The 16,922-nt window shown below is 38.6% G+C and overlaps 1 protein-coding gene across 1 annotated transcript; it reads left to right on the forward strand.

Annotated features, from left to right (window-relative positions):
• The first annotated feature begins 11,130 nt into the window (after positions 1-11,130).
• Positions 11,131-16,132, forward strand: LOC115687424 (serine carboxypeptidase-like 51). Its single transcript, XM_030612980.2, has 13 exons — positions 11,131-11,885; positions 11,996-12,090; positions 12,216-12,323; positions 12,433-12,673; positions 12,859-12,902; positions 13,028-13,095; positions 13,193-13,298; positions 13,437-13,627; positions 13,722-13,791; positions 14,251-14,301; positions 14,808-14,860; positions 14,983-15,115; positions 15,836-16,132. Exons 1-13 carry the CDS (start codon positions 11,759-11,761, stop codon positions 15,905-15,907), a joined length of 1,359 nt encoding a protein of 452 aa, XP_030468840.2. The 5' UTR covers positions 11,131-11,758; the 3' UTR covers positions 15,908-16,132.
• The last annotated feature ends 790 nt before the right edge of the window (positions 16,133-16,922 follow it).

Below are 16,922 nucleotides of genomic sequence, written 5' to 3' on the forward strand. Positions count from 1 at the left end.
GTACCCCCGCATGCAACCTCCTTACTTGTACTCTCTTTGATTCATGATGATGCATTCCTTTATCAGGGAAATAGAATCTAGCCTCTAAAGAAATGAGCTGAGATAATAAGTGATATAATTGGGTTTGACCTCATTATGTAAACTCTCTGAGAAGAAAAATTGCATTGACGTATGGTGTAACTGGTTTAATATATAAATGGAGATACCCAAAGACATTCATATACACTCGTGGGCGAATTTTATATGTATGACTAACCGAATCACTCCATATTCCATTGAAATATACATTAAGGAAGACGAAGATGAAAAAGAAATTCACATACTTGGAACCTTGCGCAATAAAACAGACACCAAGCCCAGGTTATTCGATATTTTCTAAAACTTCCAATCTTGTTTTCTCTTCCTACCTTTCATTACAGCAACCAGGTCGCCTAGTCCAATAATCTGGTTTTTTGTGTACTCTGGCAAAGGAAAATATATTTGCATTTTCATTGAGACGGTTGACTGAAGTGCACTTAAGATATAGTTTCCCACGATGTATAATATCCTCATCGGGTAGGCGCGAGCCCAATGAACGTATTCAGTCTCTGGTAGATAGTAAGCCTTCTCATGAGCTGAAGGACAAAAGGAACATCAATAAACGTAGCAGTCCATGAGTAAGAAAGCATGATGAGAATGAACTATAGGGCACTTCATGCAGCCTCAGATGTCCCATTCCTTAGCCACTTTCAATATAGTATTTATCATAGTATTTATCAGATGTCCCATTCCTTGATGAAAGTTTACATTGTCATGAACTTGGGCTTCACATTCACATATACGCCGTAGTCCATTTATCATAACCTAAAGAAAAGGTCAGAGCTGTAGATGTAGAGTGCGCAACTTACTTTTATACCACTTGTAAGGTATGTGGAAGCGTTATGGTGGTAACGCGAGATAATTGTAATAGACAACTCAAGACACACTTATTATATGAAAATGCGGTACAACTATAACACTCAAAAATAATCTCACACAGCTGTTACTATCTACTTTCTCTCACCGCACTCAAAACACTCAAAGCAAACTAGCTGATTCAAGCGCACACTCAGCTATTCTATTTCTCTATTCTGAGGCTCACACCTTGGCTCTCTCTCACGAGGCCAACTCTCTTCTTTGCTCTCACTGCTAGAGACTTTTTGTGGCTTTGTTTTATAAATGCTTCACTCTAAGCCTTATTTATAGATGTTCCACTGCCTCATGAAGATTGCCGACTTCAGTTAGATAGGGAGTTGCCGTAACCTTATCCAATGAATTTCCTTGGCAAGTTGAACTTTACTTTCTCTTTCTCTCATATTAGCTGTTGACTCCAACAGTGGAAAATTCCAATTCAACGTGAGAGGAGGTAAAGCAATAGAAAATTGCCATTATTTTCTCGAACATAAGCTGAAAATCTAAGGACGTAAGAGCCCGTCCTTCATCAGTACACCTCTTTACCCTGGACAGACCATCAAGAAGAGTTTCAGCAACAATTTCAAGTCCACAATCCAAATTGATGTCTTGAACCTGGGTTAGAGAAATAAATAATCTTCACGACAGAAATATAGTAAGGTCATCAGATAATAGTTTTCTATTCTAGAGTCATCCATGACAGAAGAATAGAAACATTCTGGCCCCAAGCTTCGGCCTGTGGTGATCTTCTGAAGGTTCACTTTATGAACCTTGGACACTTAGGAAAAATGAATGGGAACATCATTATCACATATAGGAAAAATGAATGGGAATATCGTTATCACTTATTTAGCCAATATGTAGATTCGCATTACTAGTGATGACCGCATCAACTTCTACAAAACGGCATCTGTACATCTTGCCAAAAATGTGAATATAAGACCGACAGTACAAAGTAGGCATACCATATGTAAGTAGAAGTCATCAACTACAGCTGCATTATTTTGTAAGAGCATCGGCCAAACGCGAGCTTCGGACTTGTGTAGTTTTTGAGCAACAAGCAATAAAGTAACAGCACCTGCACACCTCCCGCGCAGCCTCGCTGTGAAATACGCTGTCCGTTTGTCCATGAAGAATTATACCCGGAAGCGAACACAGAAAGTGGATGCATAGATTCAGATAATGATCTCCTCTCATTCTTCAGTTACTTCTGTTATTAGTTGAACATTAATAAAGCTAGGAAGCGCAACAATATCTCGAGAGAAACCTCTAATTCTCTTTTGCAATTCACCTTCTCCCTTTGGTCAAATAGTGGTATAGAGCATAGTTCATCATCACTACTCTAAGTCTCGAATCATGCTAGGTTCATGAGCAGCAGTAGTGCATGTTGTTTTTCAGTATAATATGAGGCATTCAAGCATTCGGAAGCATAACAGTTTAGATGTTTGTATAAGATGAGTCAATGAAAAAAACGATAGGACAAACCATAAAAGGTTTTTTTGCATCTATCAAAATGAAAAAAAATAAAAAAATTTGCCCTTTGGTGATAGCATGAAAGGCTTCTTCATGAATTATATAGACGTGTCGTAAGATTCCCAAAGAATTGATACATTTGGTAAGAAAATCTGAAGGAAGCTTTGTTTGAAAGCAAGTTGTCATATAAAAAAAATATTTTTCCTTAATTAGCAGGGTGGCTCTTTAAATTGTATGATTATGGTACTTAACATATGGATTTTAAATAAAAATATTTGGCAGTAGGATACTTATATTATTTAGAACTTGTACGATTCTTCTGGTAGATAATGAAGCGTGCGCCCGAATTCGTAGTATTTATTTAAGAAAAAATACCAAAAAATTCTTATTTTATTGTATTGATACCAATTCAATCATAAACCTTTCCATTTGACAGATTTAATCCTAAACCTTTTGTATTTGTGTCAATTGAGTCAATCCGGCCAATTTTGGCCGGATATCGCTGACGTGGACATCGGCCATCCAACGTGACCGGCCAATTGGTAGCCCATGGCTGACCATCGATCACGGTCGGCTATGGGCGAGGCAGCCCTCACCTAGATCTGGCGAGGGCCTAAGTGAGGGCAGCAACCCTCGCTGGCCAAAATGAAAAGAAATAAAATAAGAAAAATAATAATAAAAAGAAAAGAAATACAAAAATTATAAAAATTCAAGATATTATTTAAATATTATTAAAAATGTTCACATCAATGCCGGCCGTACCACATATGATTGTTGGTGTCTTTGTCAGTAATTTTCGGTCAAAATTGATCCGATGGACTCAATTGGCACAAATGCAAAAGGTTTATGACTAAATTGGTCCAATTGAAAGATTTATAACTGAATTGGAACTAATGCAATATGTTTAGGACTTTTTTTATACTTTTTCCTATTTATTTATGCTGCTTCTTATAGTATTTTTACTCTAACAGTCATGTTCTAGATCTGTCCCCATTTTAATTTGGTCATATATGCATTTCTTCGGGGGAGAACTGACACTATAGAGAAGATTTATTACCTTTTCAAATCAATCTAAATTCAATGACATGTTAATTTAATTTCATGTCACTATCCTGCCATAAACTCTCTTGTCCTAAATTGGTCCCTCTTATAAGGTAATTCCAGTCTCCCTATTTTCCTTTTTTAATGGGAACTTTAATTATGTCAATACCAGAAATGAAAAACTAACTGTGGACTCATTTCCAATTTTGTCTTGGGTAATTCACAGAAGTCTTAACAGTAATATATTATCTTTTTATTAATTGGGGAAATAATCTCATGTTTGTGCAAACGAGAAAATATATCCAGGTGCATACGTCTCACATGAGCTGCACATGCACAGTGACAGCCATATACAACTTCAACGTTTATGGATTTGGCCAAAAAAAAAATCCATGGATGAAGTTTAGATATAATGAATAAGTGGAAGATAGGATTGAGGAATTTGTGTATAATTGGATATATCATAATGAAGAGTGTCTTTATGAGAGACTATCAAAGGTAAGATAAATCAATCAAAATATGCACAATAAAAGGAGATATTGCGCAATCTTGAAAGATACTAAAAACCAACAGAAAATATCCTAAATTGCAATACCAAGAAATACAATTATATAAGAGAAGGAAGTGTTCATCAAAATCATATGAAGAAATTGAGATTCTGCTTTGATGGCTACTACATTGACATCTGCTTATATCTTTTTCTTTCTAATCTGCATTATCAATATCATTTTGTCATACCCGGCTAAGTCCAAGACCACCGCCGTTAAACCTCAAGGATTAGCGATCAAGCTCAATCACCACGATTATATTCAATCTCCATATTATAATCCAAATGCCACCATTTCCGAATGAGCTGAACGTGCCATTAACGGTTCACTCGCCCGCATCCCGTCCTTGAGCAAAAGAATGGCTACTCCAAATGACGACGACGTTCGTGCCAGTCTCGTCCCAGCTGGTGGCGCACACGGGTTCCACGCCAATATATCCATCGGTACGCCACCAATCCCGCAACCCGTGCTAATCGACACGGCAAGCAACCTCCTTTGGATTCAGTGTCTGCCTTGCACTACTTGCTTCAAACAATCTCCTCCTCTTTTCGATCCCTCCAAATTGTCGACGTACTCCAATACTTGTTGTGATTCCCTCGCTTGTTTATTGAGTCGCAGCAAGTGCGATCCTAATCACGGTGAGTATTGCACTTACGAGATGTCATATGTTGACGAATCATCCACGGCCGGTAACCTCGCCTCCGAACAAGCGACCTTCAAGACATCCGATGAGGGCACGGTAAAGGTACCGATTGAGGTGCTCGGATGTGGCCACGTTAATAAAAACACTAGGGATGTGCAAGAAAGCGGGGTATTAGGACTAAGCTACGGTTATTATAATGCGCTAAGTCTAGTTAAACAGTTAGGCTCCCCATTTTCCTACTGCATCGGCAACATACACAACCCCTAGTATCGATACAAACAACTCATCTTGGGAGACGGCGATCATGGAAGGCGATTCTATGACCTTGAAGGCCGAAAAGGGTTTCTACAATGTGGACCTCCAAGGTATAAGTGTTGGAGAGAAGACACTGCAGATCGATCGACCTCGGGTCGTTCCAAAGAGGGCCTTCCGGTGAAGGAGTGATTATAGACTCGGGAACCACGTTCATGTTTCTAAATGGATAGGGGTACATCCCGTTGCGGAACGAGGTCGAGAGACTGATGGCAGGAATTCTGATGGAGAGAGACTTGATGGGATTCCCGGTCGTCACCTTGCAATTCTCGGGCGGGCGCGCAACTCGACTTAGACATATACAGCATGTTTTTCCAGTTAACGGCGAATGTCTTGTGCATGGCCATCCTTCGGTCGTCTCCCGAAATGAATGGCGTATCCATCATTGGAGTGATGGCACAACAATCCTATAATGTAGGGTATGATATCAGACAGGGACAAGGCAAGATTTTCTTGCAGAGGATTGAATGTAGCGTTCTCGAATCACTTATATGATCGCATGTGACTAAAAAAACATCCTACCATACATTATCGATTTATCCCACATCTTCTTGAGGAAAAAAAAGAGGGATGTGAATGACCTTTCGAGAAAGAAAAAAAGTACTTTCACTCTGCGGATAAATCGTGTTGAAATAAGAAGTCAATTGATCCTTTAAAGTTTGGTTGTCTAGTAGTAAAGGGATCACCTATCTTTTACACGGTCAAGAGTTTGATTCAAGTCGTGAGCCAACCTTTGAATCGCCCATACTGTGTTCTCCACCTGCTGCATACCCCTATGTAGAAATGCCCAATTGTAGCATTTTGACGAGACTCCAATGACGAGCTCGCCAATCTCAGACCTTCAAGTTACAAGCGTATCGGAATAGTTATGCCTCATATCGAAATTTTCATGGAGAATGTGGAACCTTCATGGTAAATTGTTGGCAAAAAAATAACCGACGACCTTTTTCCACCCTGTTATATGATAGTTGTCATACTTAATGCATTGGTAAAAAATGTAATTAAAAATTGGTAAAAAATAGTAAACTTTTTTCTGTGGTATTTCAAAAATAAATATTGGTAACTAACTATAATAAAAGTTAGCAATGCAAAATTAGTTGGTAATTAAATCGTACAAAAGGTTTGGTAGGCAAGACAAATAAAAGTGGCAACATAATAGAAAAGTTGGTAAGATATAAAAAAAAATCATTGTAACATGTTCAGCAAATTAAACGAAAGATAGTAATCCAAAACTAGTTTGCAAGTTAATTAGAGAAAGATTGATGAGTCTCACGAAGGGGTTCATAATTTCATACAGCAGTGGGTCAATTTAAGACATGGGAAAAAGATAAGATGAGTTTTTAATCACTAATAAGAGAAGCTAGTAATCTTTAAAAAAAATCGAATAAACTTTGGTAATTGCAACAAGAAATTAGTTGATATAACTTAATCAGAGAAAAGTCGGTTATCACTCAAGCTTCGTAATTTCTCTAAAAAATGGAAAATAGAAAAGTTGGTAAGCAAGACAAATTAAAAAAAGCGGTAACTTAATAGGATATATCGTAGAATAAAAGTTGGTAAATCGTGTCTTTCCGTTAACTCCATTTAACTTAGCTGACAAAAATGCTAATATGGCTTTTTTTAATTATTTTCTCTATCATACGTGGTGATGATGTGGGTAGAAATGATGTCATTTATTTAAATTAAATTAAAATATAAGCTTTTTTTTTTTAAAAAGTTGCCGCCCCCTAAATCGCTAGGAAGGGCCGGCAATGGTGGGGGAATGGTCAGCAAGGGTCGCCAGTCCTCCCGGCGATGGTGGGGCAGCTAGAGGTGGCCACGGTTCGGAACCGACCGGTTCCGGTTCAACCGGCGGTTCCGGTTCGTGGCCAAGTGTGAACCGGGCCGGTTCCGGGCCGGTTCGATTTTTTTTTCTGTTTTTTTCTTTTCCTTTTCCTTTTTTTTTTTTTCTTCCTCCGCGGCCGGCCATAGCCGGCGCCGCGAGAGGTCGCCGACCTCGAGGCGGCCCGGCCCCGGCGTCGGACGAGGCCGGCCATCGCTGGGGCGGGCGGCGGCCTTGCCCGACGCCGGCGAGGTCGAGCCTCGCCCGGTTGCGGGCGAGGCGAGCCTTGCCGGCGTCGGGGCGGCCGGCCTCGCCCGGCGCCGGCGAGGTCGAGCCTCGCCCGATTGCAGGCGAGGCCGAGCCTTGCCGGCCTCGCCCGGCCCGGCGAGGGCCGCCCTCGCGACACCGCGAGGGCCCCCTCGCCCGACGCCGGCGACCTCCGCGCCGGCCCGGCCATGGCCGGCCGCGGAGGAAAAAAAAAAATTAAAATATAAATTATAATTTTAAAAAACAGAAACAAGGAAAAAAGACAAAAGAGAAAAAGGAAAAACAGAAAAGGAAAAGGAAAAGAAAAAGAAGAAAAATAGAAAAGGAAAAAAGAAATGAAAATAAAAAAATAAAAAAAATAATATTCTTGTGATAGAACATTATTCAATATAAATTGTGATTAAAATGTAAATTGTACTCAAATTTGGGGACAAAAAGACAAAGAGAGAAAGAGAGGGCTTCAACTTAATAAATTATCATTAAGCACATTACAATTGTTCAACGATCTTAAAAAAAGGAGTACAATATATATACCCTAAAATTATCCCAAAACCTAAGCATTCCGTGCGCAGGGGACCGGAGGTCACATATCGTCGGATTATATTTCGGTTTCCTAAGCTCACGTGGGCGTACCCGGTATGAGAAACAAGAGTTTCCGAAATATTTGCTAACTCCAATAGTTCTTTTACCCTCAATCGTCACTACCGTTCCAAGACCGATCTTGGTGCGGTAGTATCTCCGTCGTTAAAGAATTCGGATTCATTATTCGATCTATCTCTTGTTGCCGGTATTGAGCCTTCGTCCAATCGGCAACACAAGCTTGCATCTCCACTGATTCTGGATCTAATCTTGAACGATGTTCGTTCAAAATATTACCCTCCCGACCTGAATACTTGTTCGACCGCAACTATGGAACAAGGGGTTGAAAAAATCTGTTTTGCAATAAGAGAAAGGATTGGGTATTGGCTTGCGTGCTCTTCCACCAATCCAAAATAAAAAATCTGTACCACCTTCGGCGATAAACTCAAATAAAATGGTTAGATAACTCTCTAATTCAGAAATATTTCCTATTACTCCCTTTTTTTTTTTTTGTCTATGTAATAAAAGTTGGTACCCTCTACTAATTTTACTGTATTGTCATTTTGTATCTCCGTAGATTGAGAAGATCTAATATCACCTAAATTATATTTAGTATAAAATTCATTATATAATTCTATTACTACGTTTTTAACCTCACGTACTATGGTTGTAACATTTGTCACATCATAACGTAAACATTGATAATACGCACGCAAAAAATCATTTAAGCCATCCAATTTGCAACGCGGATCAAAAACACAAGCAACTAAATAAATCATGGGAATTTCACTATAATAATGAAGCCATTTCATTTTCATTGCAACTATAGTATGTTGTAATTCAACATCATTTTCATATTCATCAAAAGTTCCGACAATATTAGTACACTCTACTAAAAATAAATGTGTAGTAGGATAATAAACACCGAGACAAAGTATAAGTTGCATCATTAAAAACCTTTAAAAGATGTAAAATTTTTGGCAAATATGCCACTCTTGTGGGTATAAATTAATCTGAGGTATATTATTAGAAATGAATGCACATAATAAATCTTTATATGCTAAAGATTCATTAAGCAAGTGGAAAGTAGAATTCCAACGAGTTGGAACATCTCTTAAATCTTTTTGGCTTTTGCCATTATCTCTACAAAATTTACCCCATTCTTTCATTTTTTTGGATGTTTCCATAAAAATTGAATCGCCGTTTTTATTGGTTGAAGAAAAATATCAAAAGTTTTCAAACCATCTTGTACACATAAATTTAAAACATGACAACAACATCTAATGTGAAAAAATTTTCCGCCAAAAGCGGGTTTACAAATATTTTTAACTCGGCAATTGAGCGGTATTTCTGCGGCATTATTAAAAACCAATTGAAAAATTTTGTTAAGCAAATAATATTCTTCTAAAACTTGCCTAATTATTCTATAAATATTATTTGCCGTATGATGATCATCGAAAACTCTAAATGCAATAACTCTTTTTTGAATAGTCCACTCGTCATCTATTCAATGACATGTTATGCCCATGTAAGAATGATTTTGCCAATGATCACTCCAAATATCACTACCTATATGCACGCATCCATTAAATTGCATAAAAAGTTTTGTAAATCATTTTTTCCATTTTTGTAAAGATCTTTAATTACTCGTTTAATTGAATTTCTAGGAACACGTTTTGCTTGTGGAGCACATGCTTTTGTACAAATTCATTAAAACCAAATCTTTCTCCAAAATTAAATGCTAAATGCTCAACGGAAATAAATTTGCCTAATTCTTTCTTATAAGTTTTTTCATTAAAACGAAATAAAGGGGAAGTGTTAGGATTGACGTACCCGAAAATTTGTTGTTGCCCGATATCGATTCCCGCTTTGGTTGGATGTTTGCTCATAAGATGTCGTTTAAATGTTCCATATCCTTGTCCACATTGTATATTTATATATTTTTCCACAATATTTACAAATTATATCATACCTTTTTTGACCGATATCAAACCTTTCCATTTTCGTGAAGTGATTCCAAATGTCGAGATGTAAATTCCCGTTCCGCTTCCTTTATTGTAGATATTTCAGCAGGAGGATGAAAACTTTCTTGCGTCGGGACGCTCCACATCGCGAAAAATGTTGATTTCATCATCTTGAAAATCTGCATATTCACGAGGATCAAAAGAATGATGGGATTTCGTCGCGATATTCTTACCTTTGCGCGGTTGGCACTCGACTTCTACTTGCCATTTTTCGAATGGATTAAGAGAATTGAGCGGATTAATTGGGAGAATTAAGAAAGAATTGTGTGGATTGAGAAAATTGAGAGAATTTCGAGAGAATTTGAGAGAATTTCGAGTATTGAGAAAATTTGAGACTTGAGAGAAGAGAATTGGAGAGAATTGTGTGTGTATTGTGAGAATTTGAGAGAATTTATAGGAAAAAAATAGAAGAAAATTTAGAATTAAAAATATAAAACATAATCGTTGCAAAATTGCAACGGTTATGTGTTTTTTTATAAAACGCCCGTTGGGGCGTAGCCGTTGCCCCAACGGGCCGCAAGTGCAAGCCCGCACAGGCTCGCACGTCTCTGTAGCCTGCTGCGGATAAATTTTTTTTTTTTTTTTTTTGGGTTTGGCCGTTGCCTGGCAACGGGCTGCTAGCGCACGTCGGCACTCTCTTTGCGGCGTTTGCTGACACACTGCGGCTTTTTTTTTAATTTTTTCGCAAAACCGGCCCGGGCCGCGGTTCTCCTCGGTCTCAAGCCCTGAACAGGCAGAACCGGGCCCGTATGCCACGGGCGGTTCCGGTTCCAAGCTGGCCCGGTCAACGGGCCGGGCCCGGTTTGACCGGGCCGATTCGGTCCGGTTCGGGCCAAAACCGGCCCGTGGCCACCTCTAGGGGTAGCGGCGACGACGAGGGCTGCACTCTAACTCTCCTCTTTTTATTATTTTTAGCTTATTTTTTAATTTGATTTAAATAAAATTTGCATTCACAATCATATTTGGACCAAAACGACATCGTTCTAATATTATGTTTCACGTTTTAGCCACGTCATCACCACGTAGGAGAGAGAAAATATTAAAAAAACAACATCAGCATTTTATATTATCCCGAAAGTACTCAATTGCACTAATTTTACAAGTTTTAGGACTTAATTGCACTTTCATTACAAGTTTTAGGACTTAATTGCACATTCGTTACAAGTTTTAGGACTTTCGATGCACATTTTAGTATTTTTACCCTAACGATCATTGTCTAGATCTATCCCCATTTGAATTTGGTCATATATGCATTTCTATGGGGGAAAATGACAGCACAAAGAAGATTTATTACCTTTTCAAATCAACTCAATCTAAATTCAATGACATGTTAATTTGATTTCATGTCACTATCCTGCCCATAGACTCTTGTCCTAAATTGGTCCCCCTGAGAAGGCAATTCCAGGCTCCAGCCACCCCACTTTCCTTTTTTATGGGATCATGTTCTCTGGCTCTTCATCATCATAACAGTACCAGAAATGGGAAACCCACTCATTGCCAATTTTGTCACGGGTAATTCACAGAAATCTCCAACTGTAATATACTACTGCTTAGCCAGGTTTGCTCCTCGAGAGAGAGAATTTTTCTTTCCCGCACGCAATCTCTACTATTGAAAGATTCAGAGTTCATTCATTCACCACAAGAAGTTCATCTCGGATTCACCAGAAGTCTACTGTGCCATTTCAGACACTACACGGCATGTAGGACACAACGCAACCATTCTAGTCTTGTTGCATGTTTTTTTTTCCTACGACTCTAGTAAGTTCTCAGACTGTTCCAAAAGTAGAAGATTAGGCCATGCTTTTTGCAGGGCGTAAATCAGTAGCATTAGCTCAGTTGTTCGCGGGCTATCATTATTATGACTATTGTCCTATTGCGCATCCCATAATGAAATGCTTTAATCCTCTGAGGAAAGAACGTTGACATCGTCATATCGGTGGGAGCTTCCGCCTTTATTTTATTTGGGTTATATCTGCTGTGAAACAGAACAAAAAGAGAGCTAATTCCAGTTCGCTTTTGAGTGTGCGAGTTTGTGTGCACGTGTAAAGTTTCTGCTTGACCTTCTTTTTCGTTTGATCCGTGGAGAAAATGTTTGTTGGGTTTTTTGGGCCTTTTCAGAATGAGAAAGGCGAGTCTGTACGTGACTGTGTTGTCTCTGTTGGTGCTTGGCAATGGGTGGATGGCCGAAGCTGCAAGAAGAACAAAGGATGGATCAGAAGAGTGGGGTTATGTCGAAGTCAGACCCAGTAAGCCCACCCGAAATCGATGCAGAATAAGTTAATTAAATCAATCCTCACTTCCATTGTCTGATCTGTTTCTTTGTGTTTTTGTGTGTTTTGGTTTGGCAATTACACAGAAGCACACATGTTCTGGTGGCTCTACAGAAGTCCAAACAGAGTTGATGATCCCTCCAAGCCTTGGCCTGTCATTCTCTGGTTGCAGGGTGGACCAGTAATTCCCTCTACACCAAACGCGAAAAACATTATGAATGGAGAAATTATATGTCATTTTAGCTTGTGTTCAGTGGATACAATGTACATTGAGACATATTTATGGACTTCCTTTAATTAAAACAGGGTGGATCAGGAGTTGGGATTGGCAACTTTAAAGAGATTGGACCACTGGACACCCGCCTGAAACCACGAAAGTTGACATGGTTGAAGAAAGCCGATCTCTTGTTTGTGGTAAAATGATGAACAACTTATAAATGAGACATGAATTTGAATTTTTATCCTCATTTGCTCGTTTATATAATTATTTGTATGACATTCATTTGATATAATACAAATACAGGACAACCCCGTTGGAACAGGATACAGTTTTGTGGAGGACCCAAAGCTTTTTGTGAAGACAGATGAAGAAGCTGCAACAGATTTGACTACATTGCTAAGGAAGATATTCAACAGGAATGAGTGTCTCCAGAAGAGTCCTCTCTACATTGTGGCCGAGTCTTATGGAGGGAAATATGCTGTCACTCTTGCCTTGTCTGCACTGAAAGCCATTGAAGCTGGCAAATTGAAGCTTAAGCTTGGAGGTATCATAAGATAAAATTCTGTTTTTTAGCTGCTAAAGAACTGATTTATACTATCTTCATTGTTCAATAAAAAAGAGGAAGAACAAAACCCAGATTTATGGTTTTCAACATTTGTCTTGTTTTATTTTGTATTAGAAGACACTAAAAATTAGATTTCTGGACTCCGATTTATTTCTTCAATGCAGGAGTTGCATTAGGAGACAGCTGGATCTCCCCTGAAGACTTTGTGGTGAGAATATATTTCGAAAACGACTCCTGAAATGTCCAAAATAATTCCTTTTGATCCTTCAAAAAAATAAACGTAAATATCCAAATCGTCATCTGAAAAATCATTTCTTTTCTTTCTTTTTGCAGTTTTCGTGGGGTCCTCTTCTCAAAGACGTTTCAAGACTTGATGACAATGATGTGAAAAAGTCTAACAGGTCTGTAATCTTCACTATTAGAATAAAATGGAAAAAAGAAGATGATTTTTGGATTGGATTATCTCTGGTAATCTAACTAGTCGGTTTCGGAAAACAGGGTAGCTGAGGAGATTAGGCAGCAGCTAATGAGGAGGCAGTATAGGGAGGCCACAGCTTCTTGGAATGAGCTCGAGAGATTGATCTCCTCCGGTAGCAATTCAGTGGTACGACATATTCTATACATTCTTTTCTATAAAGTTGAATATGTAACACTAAAAGCATCAAGATTAACAAGATTAGTTCTTTTATTACATAACAAATTCTAACTTTTTGGTACTTTCACATTTTTCTTGACAACGTAGGATTTCTACAATTTTCTATTGGATGAGGGAATGGACCATGTGTCCATGGAAGCAGTGGAACTCGCGCAAGGAGCATCGATGAACAGATACTTGAATTACTTGAAATCTTCTGCAAAAAATAATGGCAATTTCGACACCTTGATGAACGTCGTTGTCAAAAAGAAGCTCCGGATAATCCCAGCGAATTTAACGTGAGCGCCTTTTCATTCCCTTATCGGGAATTGAAAAATTCTGTTGAGGACATCCCATATCTAATGAAACCACATGAATTATTCATCTGTGCAGATGGGGAGAGCAGTCGGACTCTGTCTTCTCAGCCCTTGGAGGCGATTTCATGAAACCAAGAATTAAAGAGGTAACGCATTTGACATCACCGTCTCAAATCCTTCTACATAGGCGGTTCAGATTTATTGATTGGCATAGAACTCCTTGTTAAGGTCAAGATTTGACAGCTGAGCAGTCAATGAATAAACATAACAGACTAATTAGGTCTTAAAGGTAATATTGATCCTGTGTGTATGTGTGTTTTTGGACCCTTTGCTTATGCGGATATTGAAGGAAAGATGCAGCAACATCTAATATGGACCAAGAAATTTCGACTTTTGCTGCAGACAATCTCTTTATCTTTTACTAGACAAAATGTGAAAACAAAAGCTTGTCTTTTTGCTGCTAATTCTCATACTTTTCTGATATATATCTCTTCTTATTTCACGTGTTGTGTGAATAGTTGCTTACAATGCTCAAATATGCTTTTGGTATTGATTTTAAGGCATACATTTATTAATTCTTATAGTTTTCTCAAAAATGCTTTCAGGTCGATGAGCTGCTCGCCAAGGGAGTGAATGTGACTATATACAATGGGCAAGTAAGATATCTGTCTCTCAGGGTCACTTTCAAGTTTCAACTTCTTCAGACTTTTTCATGTCAATGGAAAGCCACCGAGCTGGAGGGGGTCAAATTCCACATGGACCACCTCACTAAAGTTGTGGCCTTTGAATCCTTTCACTGACCTTTTTGATAAAGATTTAGCTCGGGCTGGTCCTCCTGTACTTGTAGCCCGAACGAAGACATGATTTGAACGGAAAGTGTATTATGGGAAGTAGAACTATAATAAAAAAGTACCAATGGGGCGATTGGTCGAGTGGTTGAGAGTTTCTGGCCTCAGACAGTTAAACTGATGAGGTCTCAGGTTCAACTCCTGCCGATCACATCTTGAGGGCTTACCCGGTGGCATTGGTCTTGTACCCTACCACCCCGAGGAATAGTTCATTGCACGTGGGATATCTCGATTATAAAAAAAAAAAACTATAATAAAAAAGCAACAAAAAAAGAAAACTAACGAAATGGCTTGATTTAATTAATGTTATGCAGCTTGATGTAATTTGTGCAACTAAGGGGACTGAAGCATGGGTTAAGAAGCTCAAGTAAGATCTCTCTCTCTCTCTCTCTCTCTCTCTCTCTCTCTCTCTCTCTCTCTCTCTCATGCGGGAATGAATAACCATTTTGTGATTTTTTAAATGATCCTTTTTCTGAAAATAAATTTCAGGTGGAAAGGACTGAAGAGATTTTTAAGGATGGAGAGGACACCTTTGTATTGTGGGACGGGAAGAGTGACAAAGGGGTTCAAGAGATCACATAAGAACTTGCACTTTTACTGGATTCTTGGAGCAGGTCACTTTGTAAGTCAAACTTTATAACACTACCACTTCAAACACAACACCCATTTCTATCCCTCTTGACAAAGCAATCCTTTTTTTTTTTTTTTTGCCCTATCTGGCTATTACATGGTGTCCTTCACCACAACCTGTATCATCATTCTTGGCATCATATCATCATCAAGTGCAGTAAGTTGAGTGATCATCATAATCAGCATCCATTCATTATATTGTTTGTTTAAGGCCTTTACAAGACCCAGATTAAGTTTCATAGGTATGATGGATCGGTCCATACAGTTTTTAACTTCTTTACCATTTACATGCATTTAGCCAGATACATCCCTTTCTTTTTATTTTGAAATTTTCAGTAAACATTACTGCTTCTTAGGCCCATATTGATATTTCATGGATTCTTTTTGGCTAATAAGTGAAGTCGTTTGTGCAAAACGAAAGGTGTTTGCTATAACAATCCTGAACATGCAATGGTGTTGTAACTGTTGTTTTCCCATCAGTCACTTCTATTTTAGTTGAATAAACGCCATCATTAGTTCATGTATTGAGTACGAAAGCTAAGATAAGCAAATCATGTAGACGGAAGTCGAGGCATTAGTCGTGTGTCAGTCTCACCCAGTGAAAGCTTTACTCCGGCGGAAAACAACATACTGTCAGACTGACGCAACATATCTAATGAGAAGATAAGTTTTTTTCTTGATCTCTCACTTTTATTCTTCTTGGGTTTTGCAGGTACCAGTGGATCAACCCTGCGTATCACTGGAGATGGTCGCTGCCATCACACAGTCGCCTGCTTCTACCTAAGACCAAAGCAATAAGAAAAAGGAACGACAGTAGCGAGGGCTTCCGGTTCTGTATGGTCAAATATCTCAAATCTTACTACACAAGAAAAGGAAGAAGAAGGGTGCAGCTTCTTTGTCTTTTTGTTCTTCTCAGAACAGGATATAAGAGCCATGTCCATTCTTGGATTTCACATATTTATTGAAAAAATGGAACGACAATCTATCAAAAGGGAAACAAATTGGAAAACAGCAAAAGAATTTGTCAGTGACCCTCTAGTTTTTATGTAGCTTTCGCAGTGAGGGTAACTAGTCAGTCATTACTTGATGCATCCCGCATGCAACCTCCTTGGTTGTAATCTCTTTGATTCATGATGATGCATTCTTTTATCACGGGGTCCATTCCATGGACAAGCAAAATTGCGATGATACAACGTGTAACCCGGTTTAATAGATTACAAATGGAGATACCTGAAGACCTACATGTACACCCTTGTGTAAATTCCATATCAATGACTAACCAAATTACTTTATGCTATATCTGAATATACACTATGGAAGACGAAGATGAAAACGAACCTAAATTTAACGGCATTCTGGTTTTTGCGTACACCTAAAAGGAAGGGATAATGACACAAACGGTTCCTAAACTATGACCTAATGTGTAATGTGATCTCTAAACTTTCGCCCCAATGTGCAATGTCGTTATTGAACTTTTAATTTGTTGATGTCGATTCTTGAAGACCTACATGTACACCCTTGTGTAAATTCCATATCAATGACTAACCAAATTACTTTATGCTATATCTGAATATACACTATGGAAGACGAAGATGAAAACGAACCTAAATTTAACGGCATTCTGGTTTTTTGCGTACACCTAAAAAGGAAGGGATAATGACACAAACGGTTCCTAAACTATGACCTAATGTGTAATGTGATCCCTAAACTTTCGCCCCAATGTGCAATGTCGTTCTTGAACTTTTAATTTGTTCAATGTGGTCCCTAGGAGGCAATGTTTGGTGAGAGAAAGAGCTGAA

The sequence above is a fragment of the Syzygium oleosum genome, unplaced genomic scaffold (genome assembly GCF_021117445.2).
Source record: "Syzygium oleosum isolate NSW1041296 unplaced genomic scaffold, Sole_v2.1 Sole_v2.03, whole genome shotgun sequence".
Taxonomy (NCBI): domain Eukaryota; kingdom Viridiplantae; phylum Streptophyta; class Magnoliopsida; order Myrtales; family Myrtaceae; genus Syzygium; species Syzygium oleosum.